This window comes from Leptodactylus fuscus, chromosome 11, assembly GCF_031893055.1.
Source record: "Leptodactylus fuscus isolate aLepFus1 chromosome 11, aLepFus1.hap2, whole genome shotgun sequence".
Taxonomy (NCBI): domain Eukaryota; kingdom Metazoa; phylum Chordata; class Amphibia; order Anura; family Leptodactylidae; genus Leptodactylus; species Leptodactylus fuscus.
Window position 1 is genome coordinate 12,914,975 of NC_134275.1, and position 19,231 is coordinate 12,934,205.

Here is a 19,231-nt window from a genome sequence, read left to right on the forward strand (position 1 = left end):
GGAGACTTGTAAAGTGGCAGCAATGAGTCCAGCCCTGAATCCCATAGAACACCTGTGGGGGAGGGGGAGAGATCTCTTGATGGCAGTTTGGAGAAGGCCCCCTTCACATCTCAGGGGGGATCTGGAGCAGTTTGTCAAAGAAGAATGGTCTAAGATTCCAGCAGAGCCTTGTAAGAAACTCATTGCTGGTTACCGGAAGCGGTTGTGCGCAGTTATTGTGTCTAAAGGTTGTGCTACCAAGTATTAGGCTGAGGGCGCCAATACTTCTGTCCGCACCAGTTTTGGAGTTTTGTGTAAAATGATCAATGATTTGACTTTTTTTTCATTCTCTTTTGTGTTTTTTCATTGCAAGCAAAATAAATGAAGATATTACCAAAGAGTTTGTGCTTGTAATCATTATCTGGGAGACACCGAGGATTATCTGACAGAATTGCAGGGGGGCCAATACTTTTGGCCAACACTATATATATATATACAGGTGTAGTCCTTAGTGATATATATATTGTAAGCCGATGGCTGGTCAGGTAATGGAGGGGGTGTACCCAGACTACTCAGGTGAGTGAGATGAGATAACTCCAGAAGGAATGTTTGTTCTCAGCAGACAACTTTCATCTGCTGAGAATTTTGGTAAATGCTCAATACTGTGCTGGATTTTTAGGAATGACGGGTAGGATTGGTAGTGGGACCTGTCATTCCACCCCCTTCCAGTCCACACTTTGGGGATGTTCCGTCAGCTGTAGAGAGTCTCCTCGTCAAGGAGGCTTAAGAAGCCAGCTCCAGCAGCAACACTTTGGCAGAGTTTGGCTGCAGAGCAAACAGAGAGGTCATATTTGTGGAGCTGTGTCCTGAATGATTCTACTGGCTTTTTTTTTGGATTTCTGTTATTCTAGGTGAGGTAACCTATTCTATGTTTAGTTAGAGCTTAGCCGGGCAGGTATTTATTTTTGTATTGTTTCCTTTGTTGCTGCACTGCCTTTTTGAGTGAAAATAAACTCTACCTTTGTTTTGGACTAAAAGAAACTGGTCTTGTGTGTCTATGCCACCCCATCTAGCAACCCCAGACCCTCACAAAACATATATATATGTATAGTCCTTAGTGATATGTATATACCGGTGTAGTCCTGAGTGATATGTATATACTGGTGTAGTCCTGAGTGATATGTATATACAGGTGTAGTCCTGAGTGATATGTATATACAGGTGTAGTCCTGAGTGATATGTATATACAGGTGTAGTCCTGAGTGATATGTATATACAGGTGTAGTCCTGAGTGATATGTATATACAGGTGTAGTCCTGAGTGATATGTATATACAGGTGTAGTCCTGAGTGATATGTATATACAGGTGTAGTCCTGAGTGATATGTATATACAGGTGTAATCCTGAGTGATATGTATATACCGGTGTAGTCCTGAGTGATATGTATATACAGGTGTAGTCCTGAGTGATATGTATATACCGGTGTAGTCCTGAGTGATATGTATATACCGGTGTAGTCCTGAGTGATATGTATATACAGGTGTAGTCCTGAGTGATATGTATATACCGGTGTAGTCCTGAGTGATCTGTATATACAGGTGTAGTCCTGAGTGATATGTATATACAGGTGTAGTCCTGAGTGATATGTATATACCGGTGTAGTCCTGAGTGATATGTATATACCGGTGTAGTCCTGAGTGATATGTATATACCGGTGTAGTCCTGAGTGATATGTATATACAGGTGTAGTCCTGAGTGATATGTATATACCGGTGTAGTCCTGAGTGATCTGTATATACAGGTGTAGTCCTGAGTGATATGTATATACAGGTGTAGTCCTGAGTGATATGTATATACAGGTGTAGTCCTGAGTGATATGTATATACAGGTGTAATCCTGAGTGATATGTATATACCGGTGTAGTCCTGAGTGATATGTATATACCGGTGTAGTCCTGAGTGATCTGTATATACAGGTGTAGTCCTGAGTGATATGTATATACAGGTGTAGTCCTGAGTGATATGTATATACAGGTGTAGTCCTGAGTGATATGTATATACAGGTGTAATCCTGAGTGATATGTATATACCGGTGTAGTCCTGAGTGATATGTATATACCGGTGTAGTCCTGAGTGATATGTATATACAGGTGTAGTCCTGAGTGATATGTATATACCGGTGTAGTCCTGAGTGATATGTATATACCGGTGTAGTCCTGAGTGATATGTATATACCGGTGTAGTCCTGAGTGATATGTATATACAGGTGTAGTCCTGAGTGATCTGTATATACAGGTGTAGTCCTGAGTGATCTGTATATACAGGTGTAGTCCTGAGTGATATGTATATACAGGTGTAGTCCTGAGTGATATGTATATACAGGTGTAGTCCTGAGTGATATGTATATACAGGTGTAATCCTGAGTGATATGTATATACCGGTGTAGTCCTGAGTGATATGTATATACAGGTGTAGTCCTGAGTGATATGTATATACAGGTGTAGTCCTGAGTGATCTGTATATACAGGTGTAGTCCTGAGTGATATGTATATACAGGTGTAGTCCTGAGTGATATGTATATACAGGTGTAGTCCTGAGTGATATGTATATACAGGTGTAATCCTGAGTGATATGTATATACAGGTGTAATCCTGAGTGATATGTATATACAGGTGTAATCCTGAGTGATATGTATATACAGGTGTAGTCCTGAGTGATATGTATATACAGGTGTAGTCCTGAGTGATCTGTATATACAGGTGTAGTCCTGAGTGATATGTATATACAGGTGTAGTCCTGAGTGATATGTATATACTGGTGTAGTCCTGAGTGATATGTATATACAGGTGTAGTCCTGAGTGATATGTATATACCGGTGTAGTCCTGAGTGATATGTATATACCGGTGTAGTCCTGAGTGATCTGTATATACCGGTGTAGTCCTGAGTGATCTGTATATACCGGTGTAGTCCTGAGTGATCTGTATATACAGGTGTAGTCCTGAGTGATCTGTATATACAGGTGTAGTCCTGAGTGATATGTATATACAGGTGTAGTCCTGAGTGATATGTATATACAGGTGTAATCCTGAGTGATATGTATATACCGGTGTAGTCCTGAGTGATATGTATATACCGGTGTAGTCCTGAGTGATCTGTATATACAGGTGTAGTCCTGAGTGATATGTATATACCGGTGTAGTCCTGAGTGATCTGTATATACAGGTGTAGTCCTGAGTGATATGTATATACAGGTGTAGTCCTGAGTGATATGTATATACAGGTGTAGTCCTGAGTGATATGTATATACAGGTGTAGTCCTGAGTGATATGTATATACCGGTGTAGTCCTGAGTGATATGTATATACCGGTGTAGTCCTGAGTGATATGTATATACAGGTGTAGTCCTGAGTGATATGTATATACAGGTGTAATCCTGAGTGATATGTATATACTGGTGTAGTCCTGAGTGATATGTATATACAGGTGTAGTCCTGAGTGATCTGTATATACAGGTGTAGTCCTGAGTGATATGTATATACAGGTGTAGTCCTGAGTGATATGTATATACAGGTGTAATCCTGAGTGATATGTATATACAGGTGTAATCCTGAGTGATATGTATATACCGGTGTAGTCCTGAGTGATATGTATATACCGGTGTAGTCCTGAGTGATATGTATATACAGGTGTAGTCCTGAGTGATATGTATATACAGGTGTAATCCTGAGTGATATGTATATACTGGTGTAGTCCTGAGTGATATGTATATACAGGTGTAGTCCTGAGTGATATGTATATACCGGTGTAGTCCTGAGTGATATGTATATACAGGTGTAGTCCTGAGTGATATGTATATACAGGTGTAATCCTGAGTGATATGTATATACAGGTGTAGTCCTGAGTGATATGTATATACAGGTGTAATCCTGAGTGATATGTATATACAGGTGTAGTCCTGAGTGATATGTATATACCGGTGTAGTCCTGAGTGATATGTATATACAGGTGTAGTCCTGAGTGATATGTATATACAGGTGTAGTCCTGAGTGATATGTATATACAGGTGTAATCCTGAGTGATATGTATATACTGGTGTAGTCCTGAGTGATATGTATATACAGGTGTAGTCCTGAGTGATATGTATATACAGGTGTAGTCCTTAGTGATATATATGACCTCTGCACATGTTGGCCTCTTATATTTCGGCATTTTTTGTTTGGTATCCACTTTTAGTCACTAATTTACATTTATTTGCATTTTTCTTTAATCAAACATTCACTCTAAATCAAATTTGCATGAAGGCGCCGGCTCGTAGACAGTAACAAGTGGCGTTCTGACATTGCTGCAGGTGTCTACTGTAAGAAAATCTATAGGTATGGGGGGGGGGGGGGATGGTTTGTTAACGTTGCTATTTAGGTTTGATTTGTCCGTCTCAAAACTGTGAAAATTGCTCCGACTACCGGGGGTGCTAAATATCCGGAGCCCCCTGGCAGTGAAAGGGTTAATATAGTATGTGACCCTAAATCTCCTCTTCACCTCTTCTCTCCTCTTCTTGGATTCCCTCCAGCCATCACTAACCATACCCAGTGACCATGAGTCAATGTCCATGGTCAGAGGTTTGCCAGTTGTAGCCGCCTCCTTGCCCCTGGCCTAGGGTTAGGGTGATAACAGAGAGCAGCGGATGCTGAGGATGCAGCAGTCTGTTTATTGCAGCAGCGTCCCCCTCCTCCTCCTCATTAGCAGACCCCTCCTCGCTGGCTGCTGCTGCTGCTGTTGCTGCCTGCCTGCCTGCAGTACTTGTTCTCCGCACGGCTCGCTATGGTTACTAATGAAGCGTTTCTCTTCCAGCTCCGTCTCAGAAGATTTGGGCTGCAGACGAGGAGAATTCAGCAGAAAACACTACGGATCGGTGGAGCTGGTGAGTGACGTCTCCTCCATGCCATTATATGGGTGTGTGCTGTAGAGTATATATGTGTCCTGTGTATACACATTATGTAATATATTGTATGTGTGCTGCCTATCACAGTATTATGGGGGCTTAAAGGGCTTGTCCAAGAAATCCTTAGCATCTTCCAGAAATGTCTTCCGCACCGATCACTTGTACGAGGCTCCTTGTAACACCTGCCCTATACACAATATATAGGGCCCAGCACCATCGCTGCACTCGGCTCAGAGCTGCAGTACCGGCACTTGGCCACTAGGCCGGACACAGAGCCAGCAGCCACATCCATCAGATATTTATCACCTAACCAATGATGGCTCAGAAAACCCAATATCTTGGACAACTCCTTTAAGGTTAGACCTTTGCTGGCTGAACACAAGATGGCAGGACTGGACTTCTCCTTACCTGGTGTCTCCTGGGATTGGACAAATAATACAGCAACTGGAGCCATTAGGAGTCTCCCTCTGTCAGTGCCCCCCCCCCCCCTTCATGGGGGTGGCATGGGAGAGTCGCGTGTCCTGGGGGTAATGGGGAGCCGTGTGTCCATGGGGTCTCAGGTATGGGTGGGCTGTGTGTCCATGGGCTCTCAGGTATGTGTGATGGGTGGGCCGTGTGTCCTGGGGGTCTCAGATATGTGTAATGGGCGAGCTGTGTGTCCTGGGGCTCTCAGATATGTGTGATGGGTGAACCGTGTGTCCTGGTGGTTTCAGGTATTTGTGATGGGAGAGCCGTGTGTCCTGGGGGTCTCAGGTCTGTTTGATGGAGATGCTTTCGGTCTGATGGATTTCTCTGGAGCCCTCACAATGTAATGTAATTCCTCCAGCCATTCCCCAGACCCTGCGGCTCCTGCAGTCGCTTGTAATTAATATCTTGGGGAGAGCGTCAGCAAGCAGGCGTCATGGGTTAATGTCTAGCCAGGACTCGCATGTCTTCAGCACACCAGGGAGAGTGGCGTGGCCACATCATGGGGCTCATATGACGCTTGGGCTGAGGATACAATATGGGTGACAATTGGGTCTCCCCCTCACTGATTCTTGTACCCCCAAGGGTATTTCTAGAGTCGTTTCCTCAGCCCATGATGGTATCCAGACCAGATCTGATATAATTCCTGGCAGGAGAGAAATGTTTGTGTCTCTGCTGTCACTGTAGTGGAGGGGTCTCTGCTGTCACTGTAGTGGAGGGGTCTCTGCTGTCACTGTAGTGGAGGGGTCTCTGCTGTCACTGTAGTGGAGGGGTCTCTGCTGTCACTGTAGTGGAGGGGTCTCTGCTGTCACTGTAGTGAAGTGTCTCTTCTGTCACTGCCGCGGAGTGGACATGGAGGGGCTTCAGGGCTGTCAGATGTTAGAGCGCTCGCACTAACGGGTCACAGATTCACATTACTACTCCCAGCACTGAGGATTACAGTTCATACCTGAATGCTCAGAGAGCGATGGGGTAGCAGAGACACCTTGTGGGCCACCGCAGATCCCTTCATGTGACCAGGAGATTGCTTAGCATACATCTCGCCCCCTGTAGGGCCACAGCCAGGCTTTCTCAGCATGTCTTATGGGTGACTTGTTGTAATGTCAGGTGTGAATAGGTGTAATAACCGACCTTTCTCCATCTAAGGACCCTATAGATACATAGTGGATATCCCAGTGACAGGACACCTCATGCTCAGAAGGTTGAGGTTGTGTTCAGGGGCGTGTCTATGATGGGCCCTATTACAGTCAGGGGCCGTGTCTATCATGTTCCCTATTACAGTCAGGGGCCGTTTTTATGATGGGACCTATTACAGTCAGGGGCCGTTTCTATGATGGGACCTATTACAGTCAGGGGCCGTGTCTATGATGGGCCCTATTACAGTCAGGGGTCGTGTCTATGATGGGACCTATTACAGTCAGGGGCCGTGTCTATGATGGACCCTATTACAGTCAGGGGTCGTGTCTATGATGGGTCCTAGTACAGTCAGGGGCCGTGTCTATGATGGGCCCTATCACAGTCAGGGGCCGTGTCTATGATGGGCCCTATCACAGTCAGGGGCCGTGTCTATGATGGGCCCTATTACAGTCAGGGGCCGTGTCTATGATGGGCCCTATCACAGTCAGGGGCCGTGTCTATGATGGGCCCTATCACAGTCAGGGGCCGTGTCTATGATGGGCCCTATCACAGTCAGGGGCCGTGTCTATGATGGGCCCTATCACAGTCAGGGGCCGTGTCTATGATGGGCCCTATTACAGTCAGGGGCCGTGTCTATGATGGGCCCTATCACAGTCAGGGGCCGTGTCTATGATGGGCCCTATCACAGTCAGGGGCCGTTTCTATGATGGGACCTATTACAGTCAGGGGCCGTGTCTATGATGGACCCTATTACAGTCAGGGGTCGTGTCTATGATGGGTCCTAGTACAGTCAGGGGCCGTGTCTATGATGGGCCCTATCACAGTCAGGGGCCGTGTCTATGATGGGCCCTATCACAGTCAGGGGCCGTGTCTATGATGGGCCCTATTACAGTCAGGGGCCGTGTCTATGATGGGCCCTATCACAGTCAGGGGCCGTGTCTATGATGGGTCCTATCACAGTCAGGGGCCGTGTCTGCTTTCTTTGGTTTCCTCACAGGTTTGAGGACACACACATATACTAAGATGAGAAGATATACTAGGAGTCCATAGCAGCTAAGGAACAGAAGAAGAAAGAAGGAAGACTTCATAATCATTTAGTTTTCTGTGAGGAGTGATCTTTGCTTGGTCTGATGTAGATTATACAGCCTGGTCGCGGTTGGGAGGAAGGATCTCCGATAGCTCCTTCTCACACTTGGGATGAAGCAGTCGGTCACTGACAGTACTGCCCAGTGCTATCACGGTCTCATACATGGGGTGGGATTTGTTCTTCTGCATGGAGGTCACCACGGACAGTATCTGTCTGTCACCCACCACCTGTACTGGGTCCAGGGGGCTCCCCAGGACAGAGCCGGCCCTTCTGATCAGCCTGTCAAGTCTATTTCTGTCCCTGGCTGGTATATTGCTACCCAAGCAGGCCACGCCGAAAAAGATGGTAGAAGCAACCACAGAGTTGAAGAAGGCCCTAAGAAGTGTCCCCTGGACTCCTAAGGCCCTCAGCCTCCTGAGCAGGTAGAGTCTGCTGTGGCCCTTTCTGTGCAGCGCCTCCAGGTGATCGGTCCAGTCTAGTTTATTATTGAGGAGCACACCCAGGTACTTATAGGTCCTGACTATCTCAATACATGTCCCTTGGATCTCCACCGGGGTCAGAGCACTTCTCCGTTTACTAAAGTCCACCACCATCTCCTTGGTCTTCTCAGCATTAATCCTGAGGTGATTCCGCTGGCACCATTCAACAAAATCCCAGTTTAAGTCTCTGTATTCCCTATCGTCGCCATCAGTGATAAGGCCTACTATAGCAGAGTCATCGGAGTACTTCTGTAAGTAACAGCTGGAGGAGTTGTGCCAAAAGTCAGCAGTGTACAGTGTGAAGAGGAATGGGGCAAGAACTGGACCTTGTGGTGCCCCTGTACTACAGATCACAGTGTCAGACACAACCCTGGCCTCTCACATACTGAGGGCGGTTTGTCAGGTAGTCTAGAATCCAGTTGGACAGGTGATGGTCCACACCACCAAGGTTCAGCTTCTCCCTCAATAGCTCTGGCTGAATGGTGTTGAATGCACTGGAGAAATCAAAGTACAATATACACTTATATACACCTATATACACTTATATACACTTTATACACCTATATACACTTATATACACCTATATACACTTATATACACTTTATACACCTATATACACTTATATACACCTATGTACACTTTATACACCTATATAGTTATATTCATCTATATGCACTTATATACACTTATATACACCTATATACACCTATATGCACCTATATACACTTATATGCACCTATATACACCTGTATACACTTACTGTATAGTATATACAGCATAGCCCTTAATGACTTCTATTTCCACAGCTCATCTCCAGTGACGCTGACGGAGCTATACAGAGAGCTGGAAGATTCCGGGTAGAGAATGGATCATCAGATGAGGTAGATTTGATGGCTGACAACTCCGTGCACCCCCTTATGACTACCCCATATACAGTAACTAGTATACTCCCCATATAACCAGTATACTGCCATGTAACACACCCACCTCCCCATATCACCAGTATACCGCCATGTAACACACCTACCTCCCCATATCACCAGTATACCGCCATGTAACACACCTACCTCCCCATATCACCAGTATACCGCCATGTAACACACCTACCTCCCCATATCACCAGTATACCGCCATGTAATGACATTTATGGCTGTATGTCCACTCATGGATGATGAATGGTCTCTGATTATTTTCCACATTGAGTTTTGCTGACATTATTCCAGTTGTCGTAATACTCCCATTTCCTTCCATCCCTCAGAGCAGTGACTACACGCCGGGGGTCTGGAGACGGACGGACGTTCACCTGGAGAACCCAGAATACCACACACGATGGTACTTCAAGTATTTTCTTGGAAAAGGTACATACAACCCAAAATATCTGCATAACCCCCGCACACACTTATTACGGATCACTGGTCCCCCAACATGTGATGCAACGGAGGGTGGAGCTCTGAGGGAGACATATGGCAGGCGGCACTCTCAGTGGGAGTCGTATGGCAGTTGTCTCTCTCAGTGGGAGACATATGGGGGGGCGGATCTCTCTGTGGGAGACATAGGGCAGGTGGCTCTCTTTGGGAGACATATGGCGGGTGGATCTCTGAGGGATACATATGGCGGGTGGATCTCTCTGTGGGAGATGTATGGCAGTTGGCTTTCTTTGCGGGGAGACATACGGTGGGCGGATCTCTCTGGGAGACATATAGCAGGCGGTACTCTCAGTGGGAGTCGTATGGCAGTTGGCACTCTCAGTGGGAAACATATGGAGGGCGGATCTCTCTGTGGTTAGACGTATGGTGGGTGGCACTCTCAGTATGAGTCGTATGGTGGGCTTCACACATTCCAAGAGTTTATTTTTATTTTTTTTTGCTTTTGCTTCCTCAGTCCATCAGAATTACGTAGGAACCGACGCAGAGCGGAATCCATTCTTCCTATCTGTTGTTCTTTCTGACCAGAATAATCAGCGTGTTCCCCAATACCGAGCAATCTTATGGAGGAGGACGGTAAGGGGTTCTTATGGAGGAGGACGGGAAGGGGCTCTTATGGAGGAGGATGGGAAGGGGCGTTTATGGAGGAGGACGGGAAGGGGCTCTTATGGAGGAGGACGGGAAGGGGCTCTTATGGAGGAGGATGGGAAGGGGCGTTTATGGAGGAGGACGGGAAGGGGCTCTTATGGAGGAGGACGGGAAGGGGCGTTTATGGAGGAGGACGGGAAGGGGCTCTTATGGAGGAGGACGGTAAGGGGTTCTTATGGAGGAGGACGGGAAGGGGCTCTTATGGAGGAGGACGGGAAGGGGCGTTTATGGAGGAGGATGGGAAGGGGCTTTTGGCGCAGGCGCTGCTCACTCTGTCTGAGATGTCTTAGCGATTGTGTTTTTTCTTTCTCATTATTCAGGGGACACAGAAAATTTGTCTTTCTTATTGCCCCACAAAGACCTTATCAGTAAAGTGTATTCTAAGGTGAGCAGAGGGGGGCGCTGCTGCAGGCGTGTCCGGGTGGCGGGGTCTCCTGTACTCGGGGCATCAGCCGCATAAATTGGTCATATCTTCTTTTTCAGTGCCATGAACCTGGACAAATTAGAGAAAGGTCCCAGGGAAATCCTTAACCCCGAAATTCAGAAGGTGAGCCGGCTGCCATGTTTCTCCGTACTGCGGCGCCCTCTACTGTCTGCGCTGCTCTTGCTGACTTTTGTCTCTCTCCCAATCATTAGGATCTGCTGGTCTTGGAAGAACAGGAGGTGAGACTCCCTGCAGCGCCCCCAACTGTTAATCTGTATGATTTCCTGCAAGTTCTGCTTCATGAACTCTCATTGACCCAGTGACCTTGGTGTAGACGGCGCCTCTAGAGGCTGGGGAAGATCTCTCAGTAATTCCTTCTCTCCCTTTCTTCAGGGCTCAGTGAATTTTAAGTTTGGAGTTCTTTATGCCAAAGACGGTCAATTAACGGATGATGAGATGTTCAGTAATGGTGAGAATCTGCAATGATGGCTGCAGTCACACCATAGGCGGGGGGGCACAATCACATCGCAGTCATACTTACATTAAAGGGTGGGGGGCGCACTCATAATTACATTAGAGGGTGGGGGTCGCAGTCATACATACATTATAGGGTGGAGGGCGCAGTCATACTTACATTAGAGGGTGGGGGGTGCAGTCATACATACATTAGAGGGTGGGGGGTGCAGTCATACATACATTAGAGGGTGGGGGGCGCAATCATACATACATTAGAGGGTGGTAGGCGCAGTCGCACTGCAGGAGTTGGTGGTGGGTATAGATATGACATCCTGGGCACAGAGGTCTATAGATGCTGATCTTCAGTTTGGAGAATAATGCTTTTTTCTCCAGTTGTCTGGATCCTTTGCTCTGAATCTTCAGTGATGTGTGAGGAGGAAGGAGAGCCAAGTATGAGACACGGAGGTTCTGCTGCAGGTAACAGGAGGTTATAACAACTTACTGTTATCTGCAGCAGCATGCCGGAGCTCCTCTCCATAGACTTCACTGGAGACAGTCTGGGGAGGAGACCGATCTGAGAAGTGGAGATGGAGACGTTTTTCTTGCAGCAGATGATTTGCTTGGAGTGATCCAGGGATGAGGTGACACAGCCGACACCCCATATTGGGGATGTGTAAACGATCATGTGGTTCCCACATGGTGATTTTTGGGGAGGGGTAGCACAGCTGCTATATATGAGAGGTAGGTCAGTGAGCGCAGCCCCCACCCCTCAATACTAAGGCTCTGCTTTTCTTTTAGAGGCCGGAAGTGAAGGTTTCCAGAAATTACTGAACCTGCTTGGAGACACCATACTATTAAAGAGCTGGATCGGATACAGGGGGGGACTAGACACCAAAAGTAAGAGCCCCACAATGTGTCCTAGGGTTGGTAATGGTCACCCAGTCCATAGGCAGTAAGGAGCGTCTGCACACGAGGACACAATTATAGGCCCCCTCGTGTAATGACATAAAAAAACCCCAATGGTCCCAGAAATATCTGGAATCGGATACAAGAAATAACAATTCTCTGAGAATAAAGAAATGAAAGTCAGACTTTGTGTTTCGCTCATGACACGGCCATGACGCTTCCCTTAATATTTTGTTGCACAAACTTTTGGGTCAGTGTCACACACTATGTATTATAGATATATATAGTCCTAGGAGCCCTGGCAGTGTCACACACTATGTATTATAGATATATATAGTCCTAGGAGCCCTGACAGTGTCACACACTATGTATTATAGATATATACAGTCCTAGGAGCCCTGACAGTGTCATACACTATGTATTATAGATATACAGTCCTAGGAGCCCTGAAAGTGTCATACAGTATGTATTATAGATATATATAGTCCTCCTTTCTGCTCCTTTGGTGCACATCTATTAGAGCCTTCTTCTGACTCCCATAGACCACAATGCAACTGTGACCTCTTGATCATACATATGGGTGGGGCTCAATAAATTCTCTAAATTGACCTTTTTTGTATTTGTTTGCAGACGACACAACGGGAACACATTCTGTATACACGGTTTACCAAGGCCACGAGATCATGTTCCACGTCTCCACAATGCTGCCGTACTCTAAAGAAAACAAGCAGCAGGTATGTCATCTTCCTGTGCTGTGTCCTAGAGTCACATGCAGAGCTGCAGACTCAATTCTTCTACTACAGTCACATCCAGAGCTGAACTCCCAATGCTGCGATTGGTGTTTTCTCATGCAGTGCCTGGCCCCTATTATACCTGAGGTTTCTTCGTGTAGCAGGTGATCTAGGACAATGGGAGGGCCCGGCTTTCTTCTGGTAGACCCAAGCACGTTCTAGGTTAGACTGACCTGAGAAGACTAAAAATGATATCTGTGTTTTCCAGGTAGAAAGAAAACGTCACATTGGAAATGACATTGTGACCATCGTTTTCCAGGAAGGGGAAGAATCATCTCCATCCTTCAAACCATCCATGATCCGCTCCCACTTCACACGTATCCAAGTAGTGGGGAGAAAACAACGCTGATGGGTCAGATGTGGCCAGTGGTGAACCTCTCTGCTGCCTGGGGCGGATCATCAAGAGACGCCCCCCCTCCTCCCAGGCTGAAGACGGGGGGGGGGCAGGCGATATGGTTTTGCTTTTGATCGTCCACCTCAGGCAGTGGGGGGGAGGGGGTGCCAGTGATAACATTACAGTAAATACAATGCAGTAATATTTTGTTACTCACAGGAGATGTCTTCTCACATTTCCCATCTCTTCCCTTTGGACCGCCATGACCACTTCTTCCAGCTGTGACTTGACTCTGTACAGTGTGCAACACAGACATCTTTGTCTCCTCACTTCTCCATGAACCCAACCCATATATATATATATATATATATATATATATATATATATATATATATATATATCTCCCACAGTGTCCCCTGCTCTATTTTGCCCCACAGCAGCCCCTGCAACTCTATTATGCCACATAGTTCAGGGGTGGGCCACTATTATTATACTCAGGGGTCAGATGTTACTCCTAGCAGGCTTCGGGCCTATATGGTAATGTGTCAGACATCATGTGGTAGTGGGTTCACGGCCTGGGCCCGCTTAGAGCTGCCCCCCGCGTCCTATAGCAGAAGAGGAAGCGGGGGGGCGGCCATGAGCAGGTCCCGGGAGGTAAGTAAATAAGCCGCTACCTGCTGGGGATACTCCAGCAAGTAGCAGCCTATTAACTCAAAGTATTTACTTACCTACCTTTGTGATCCCTGGCCGCTGCCTCCTCTTCACCTGGCAAAAGTGATGCCACCCGGAGGCGTGATGACCCTGCGCTCAGACGCAGAAATCCAAACCAGTTCATGATAGGGACCTTCAGTTTATTTTCAGAGCGGTCTTGTCCTGGACTAGGTAAATAAATAAATAAAAAAAGTCCTGTGGCCACCGCCCCCTCCAAAAGTGCCGCCTGAGGCCGCCACCTCCAAAAGTACCTAATTAGATGTGCGGCCCTGGATGTGCCCATGTCGTAGCAGCTGCACACAGCACCAGTACTGTCACCTGCTGGACGTAGTGCAGAGGGTCACACCAGGCACAACAGGCCGCACCTTTTGTGTTGGGGGGGGTCTCAGTCTGTTCACATTCTCTGTTTCCTTAATGTACATGGCAGATATTTTTGCCTTAGTGCGATATCACAAGCAGAATGACAGCTACAGGTGAGTGCTGTGGTCTGATGGGGGCGCTGCTGCCGCACTGACATTCATTTTTATATCATCCTTCAATCCTACAGGCTAAGAATATTCTCTGAGGAAAGCGTCCCATTATTTGGGCCTCCTCTGCCGTCTCCACCGGTCTTCACTGACCACCAGGAATTCAGGGATTTTCTTCTAGTAAAATGTGAGTGTTTCCAGCCGCTGCCTGTGTCTGCGCCTCTGTGCAGCCTCCATACTGACTGTCGCCATTCTGCTTCTCTACAAGTAATAAACGGTGAGAAGGCGACTCTGGAGACCCCAACCTTTGCTCAGAAGAGGCAGCGCACCCTGGACATGCTGATCCGCTCCCTGTACCAGGATCTGATGCCAGATTTACATAAGGTAATCCTCCATGTTGATAGTTCTCTCCGAATTGTTGGGAAATATTTGACTCTTCGTCGCCAACGCTGCAATCTGTCTGTTGAGCGCTTGATCCAGAACATCTGCTCTGCGCCGTCATCTCGCCAAGGCTCCAGATTTCAGTCCTGTTACTCCTTACAGCGAGTCATAGACGATGAGTAGGAGCTGCACTAGAACTGCCTATAAGCTGCAGGCATCACCTCTGTAACTCCCAGGCAGGTGGTCTCCATGGGGTGTGGGGGAAATTGTGATGCACCTCAATAACCAAGGTCTCACGCTCTTTCTAGAACATGTTGAACAGAAGGTCGTTCAGTGACGTTCTGCCGGAATCCCCCAAATCTGCCAGGAAGAAAGAAGAAGCGCGACAAGCGGAGTTTGTCCGTATTGGCCAGGTCAGCATCTTCCCACCTCGGGCACAGCGAGCCCCTCACTCATGTACAGTGGCCTCTAGCCACAGCAGGTCAGCTCAGTGTGTAATGTCCGAAAAATCTTCTCCATTCCAGGCCCTGAAGCTAAAAACAATTGTACGAGGAGACGCTCCGACCAGCTTGGCAACGACGGGACTGTGCAGGACAGAGGTGGGACCTGTGTAATGTCTTCTTTCCAGTGTCTGTTACTTGGTAGGGATCTGGACGCTCCAATCTTTCTCTTCACAGCCCTGGGAGTCTCAGAGCTTCTGTACCAACTTCTCTTATGAAGCTACTGGAGGAGATTCCTGGGGTCCGTCTCTCTTGGTCTCCACAGACGGCGGCGTGCTGCTAATAGACGGTGAGTGCACCTGTCACTAGTGACATCACAGGAGTGGAGTAGTGATGTCATGGCAGTGCTGGATCTGTCACTCCTGCAGCGGAGGTTTCCTTTCCCGGGTCACAGGACCCTCAGTTGGTGGATGGAGCCCCTGATTATTATATGTGACCCAGTCAACTTGATAGAAGCTAGTAGCAGGTTAATCCAGCCCCCGATCCCACAGACCACTGTAAGGCCAATGGTCTGTGTGTGCATGATAACGCCTATCTCTGCCATAGAGCGGGTGCAATGGTCATCTAGCCCTGACCCTTTGACATGTCCCTGACTATGACTCTGCCTGCCCATCTATTAGGGTCTCTTGCCCTCACCACACCACTCTAGATAATCCCTTGGCTCTTGGCACGGGTTGTCTGCATCCTTCTGCTGTGATAGGGATGGGTTAGATATGGCTGACATCCCCTGCCCGCTCTTTGCTGACGCCACTCACTATCTGCTCGCGCTGTTCGTACCACCGCTAACGTAGATCTTTTTCCTTTTGTGCAGATGGACAGCTGGCCATCCCAGTTTTTGACAAATCGCTGCAGTTCAAGCAGATTCACGTGTTGGAGACTCTGGATCTCCTGATCGCTCGTGCTGATAAAGGTACTTGCATCTCCTCCCCCGCAGCGTGAGAGATGCCATTATACATTGTGCATGTAGGAAACAGCGGAACATCCACCATGGCCATAGTGACTGGAGTATCGGATATGGCAGCAATCGTGCTCGCCAGGCCGCAGATCTTTGTATTCATGTGATCTGCACAGATGTAACATCAGGTCCTTTAGTCATCTCTATCCACTCTGTAGGTCATTACCGTCCGCCATGTGTCCATTATAGTCCTGCTCCCCCTCTTATTATCTCCGCTAAAGGAACGGACTTGTGATGGTGAAAACGGACACTGACTGGCGGTAGATGGAAATGAGTGGGACTGTTATCGGATCCTTTAGTGTCTGCTAAAATTGTCTGTAGTGTGAACGCCTCCTTAGCACTGCTTTGTTTCCTTGTCTCTAGGAAAGGACGCTCGTCTCTATGTCTTCCAATTGAGCGCCATTAGGAAGGATCTGGAAGACAATCAGGCTCCGAGGAACAAATATGAATGCAGAGAAAATAAACTGGAGAAAACAAAAGGTAAAATCAGAGTCATCAGATGAGAAACTGTGGGCGCCATGTCAGGCTGTCCTCATAGCATGGTGGGGGTCAGTGATGGCGCTGGGCGCTTCTCTTCTGATGAATTTTACAGGATGCCACTTGTACGCCATCAACACTCATCACAGTCACGAGTTGCGGGTAGTGGCAGCCATAAGGAACAAACTGCTGCTCATCACGAGGAAACAAAACCCTCCGAACAGTGTGGCCGCAACGTCTCCAGTAGAAGCCTTCCAGTACATCAGGGTGAGGGCCCCATATATATCTACAGTATATAATATCATCAGTACCTGTGCAGAACCCCCGTATCCTCTACCAGATGTGTCATACAGTATGGAGGGGTGTAACAACACAAAGAAAAAGTTTGATCCAGCACCTCTAGTTCATAGAAATTTTGTTAAAACTTAGCTTTTAATGAAGCTCCATGGATAAAAAAAAAAAATTACGCCAAAACACCAATGTGCAAAGAAAAAACATTATGTAAATGGAAACAACATATCAGACAAAGAAAAAACGTAGAAAAAAAAACAGGACGAGCGGGAATCACCATTGTTTCTGTCTGCAGGAGATCTGTCTCTCGGACCCCCCAGTGCTGATGACTCTTGTGGATGGGCCAACTGGAGAGAATGACAACATGATCTGCGTGGCTTATCGACACCAATATGATTTGGTGAATGAGAGCACCGGGGAGTCGTGTCGCTTACATTATGTTGATGCGAGTCGGGTGAGTTGTACCCTCATAGTCCATCACAGAAATCAGGCCATTATCTGCATGTAATGGCGCCCCCAGGTGTTCAGGGTGTCTAGGCTGGGCACATTGTTTTAGCGAAGCTCTGTAGTCATGGCCAGTAGTATACAGTACAGCTTCTGCTATATCCTCAGTGAGAGGCGCAGGGATATGATGGAGCCCGGACATTTATACCAGGGAGAGGGGGACACATTATATAAGATCTTCCCCTCTCCACCTCATGTCACCGGTAAGACACATTAATTGTTCACATTAATCTAAGGGATTTTACAATGGGGCTGTCAGGTTTTTTTGGATGAACATTGCTGCATATACTGAAAATGTGAACAGAGCCGCCTTCACTGTATTACATTGGGTGCAGATCTCAGCAAGGGTATTTCCAGGGATGACAAAGGAGAGAAACGCAACTCATTACCCAGAATGTCCACAACTTCCACATTATCATTTCAGGTTCATTTTGTTGCAGCAATTGATGTTTATGAAGATGGAGAAGCTGGACTCCTGCTGTGCTACAACTGTAAGCAGGGGAGGGGCTCCTGTGTGCTACAACTGTAAGCGGGGGAGGGGCTCCTGTGTGCTACAACTGTAAGCGGGGGAGGGGCTCCTGTGTGCTACAACTGTAAGCGGGGGAGAAGCTCCTGCTGTGCTACCACTGTAAGCGGGGGAGGGGCTGTAACAATAGTGTGTTTTGTACATGGCGGCACACAGCGCAGTAATATTGTTGCACTGAAGTCTACTCCACATGTAAATCTTTTGGACAGGGCATTAACCCTTCCATTACCATACCGCAGGGGTAGAAGGGGTTATCGTGTAACTTGTTCTTTTCAATTTCCAGATTCGTGTTCCTACAAGAAGGTGGGTCCCTTTAATGGCGGCTCCCCGCTCCTCCAGCCCTCGGCATCCGACTTCCATTTCAGCTGGAACCAGGTTCCGCACGCTGTAGGTAAGCCTGCAAAGTGCACGAGGCCGAGCTCTGGCCCCAGGGGCCGCCCGCCCGCTGACATTGTCTTTGTGTGCCGCAGTCTGTGCCTTCCCCTACATCCTGGCATTTACCACCGACTCCATAGAAATTCGGCTTGTTGTCAACGGCAACTTGGTGCATACGGCAGTGGTACCAGAATTACAGCTCGTGGCATCGAGGGTAAGGCACCATGACAGCAGCCGGGGTAATGGAGGGTCATTCCCAAAGAGAGATTGTGCTGCGGAAGGGGTGCGGGCCCCTCACCTGCCCCATAGTCATTGTCTCTCATTTCTCCAGTCAGACATTTACTTCAAAGCCTCCACCACCATGGGCTCCTCGTCCACCAGCAGCTCAAAGGACACGAGTAGCCGCAGCTCCCCACAGACCCCCACAGGCTACGACCTCCCGCCATTCCCGAGCGCTCCTGGAGAAGGTACAGACAAGGGGGGTACTAACTAAAACTTAACTTGTAATGGATAATAAGTTAAAAGATTGCAACAATGAGGGGTAACTCTAACTGTACGTCTAAACGTAGAGGGGTACAGGAACTCCAATGAATGGCCACTAAGCCCAAGAATAGAGAATCACCCTCCAGACTAAGGGGAATAGAGGAGTGAGGTAGGGTAAGAACATAGCGCTCCCTAGATACAGTCAGCTACGTTCCTCAACGCATTTCATTGCGTTAGCTGTGTAAGCAGCACATCAGGAGGAGACGAATCCAAAGAAAGGATGGAAGAGATTGTGGTGAGAACCGCAGTTCCCATGTCCTGTGTGGTAGGGCACATTACTTGTGTGTATGCCGCCGAGCGCAACATCTTCAAGAAGTTCTCCCAGTGGGTCCGAGGATTTCCTCACATACTCCAAAGACATAGTGATAGGGAAAACAATGTACATTCGGTGCCCTATGTGCTCTATATGGAGACCCACAAGCTACAAAAAAA

At 47.6% G+C, this 19,231-nt stretch overlaps 1 protein-coding gene across 3 annotated transcripts in view; it reads left to right on the top strand.

The window, feature by feature from the left end:
- Positions 1-19,231, top strand: part of GARNL3 (GTPase activating Rap/RanGAP domain like 3) — a 43,752-nt gene that overhangs the window by 21,085 nt on the left and 3,436 nt on the right. For 2 of the 3 annotated variants that reach the window (XM_075260703.1, XM_075260702.1), the window contains exons 2-26: positions 4,828-4,897; positions 8,893-8,967; positions 9,345-9,444; positions 9,968-10,086; positions 10,479-10,543; positions 10,642-10,705; positions 10,795-10,821; positions 10,976-11,051; positions 11,837-11,935; positions 12,575-12,678; positions 12,944-13,052; positions 14,208-14,253; positions 14,328-14,434; positions 14,516-14,631; positions 14,937-15,041; positions 15,153-15,227; positions 15,306-15,417; positions 15,940-16,038; positions 16,447-16,563; positions 16,676-16,827; positions 17,147-17,305; positions 17,780-17,846; positions 18,165-18,272; positions 18,352-18,470; positions 18,588-18,723. In XM_075260703.1, the coding sequence (XP_075116804.1) occupies positions 4,828-4,897; positions 8,893-8,967; positions 9,345-9,444; positions 9,968-10,086; positions 10,479-10,543; positions 10,642-10,705; positions 10,795-10,821; positions 10,976-11,051; positions 11,837-11,935; positions 12,575-12,678; positions 12,944-13,052; positions 14,208-14,253; positions 14,328-14,434; positions 14,516-14,631; positions 14,937-15,041; positions 15,153-15,227; positions 15,306-15,417; positions 15,940-16,038; positions 16,447-16,563; positions 16,676-16,827; positions 17,147-17,305; positions 17,780-17,846; positions 18,165-18,272; positions 18,352-18,470; positions 18,588-18,723 (2,426 nt within the window). Of the gene's footprint in view, positions 1-4,827; positions 4,898-8,892; positions 8,968-9,344; positions 9,445-9,967; positions 10,087-10,478; positions 10,544-10,641; positions 10,706-10,794; positions 10,822-10,975; positions 11,052-11,836; positions 11,936-12,574; positions 12,679-12,943; positions 13,053-14,207; positions 14,254-14,327; positions 14,435-14,515; positions 14,632-14,936; positions 15,042-15,152; positions 15,228-15,305; positions 15,418-15,939; positions 16,039-16,446; positions 16,564-16,675; positions 16,828-17,146; positions 17,306-17,779; positions 17,847-18,164; positions 18,273-18,351; positions 18,471-18,587; positions 18,724-19,231 lie in introns of those variants that run through there. The other variant, XM_075260704.1, reaches the window with a different exon arrangement.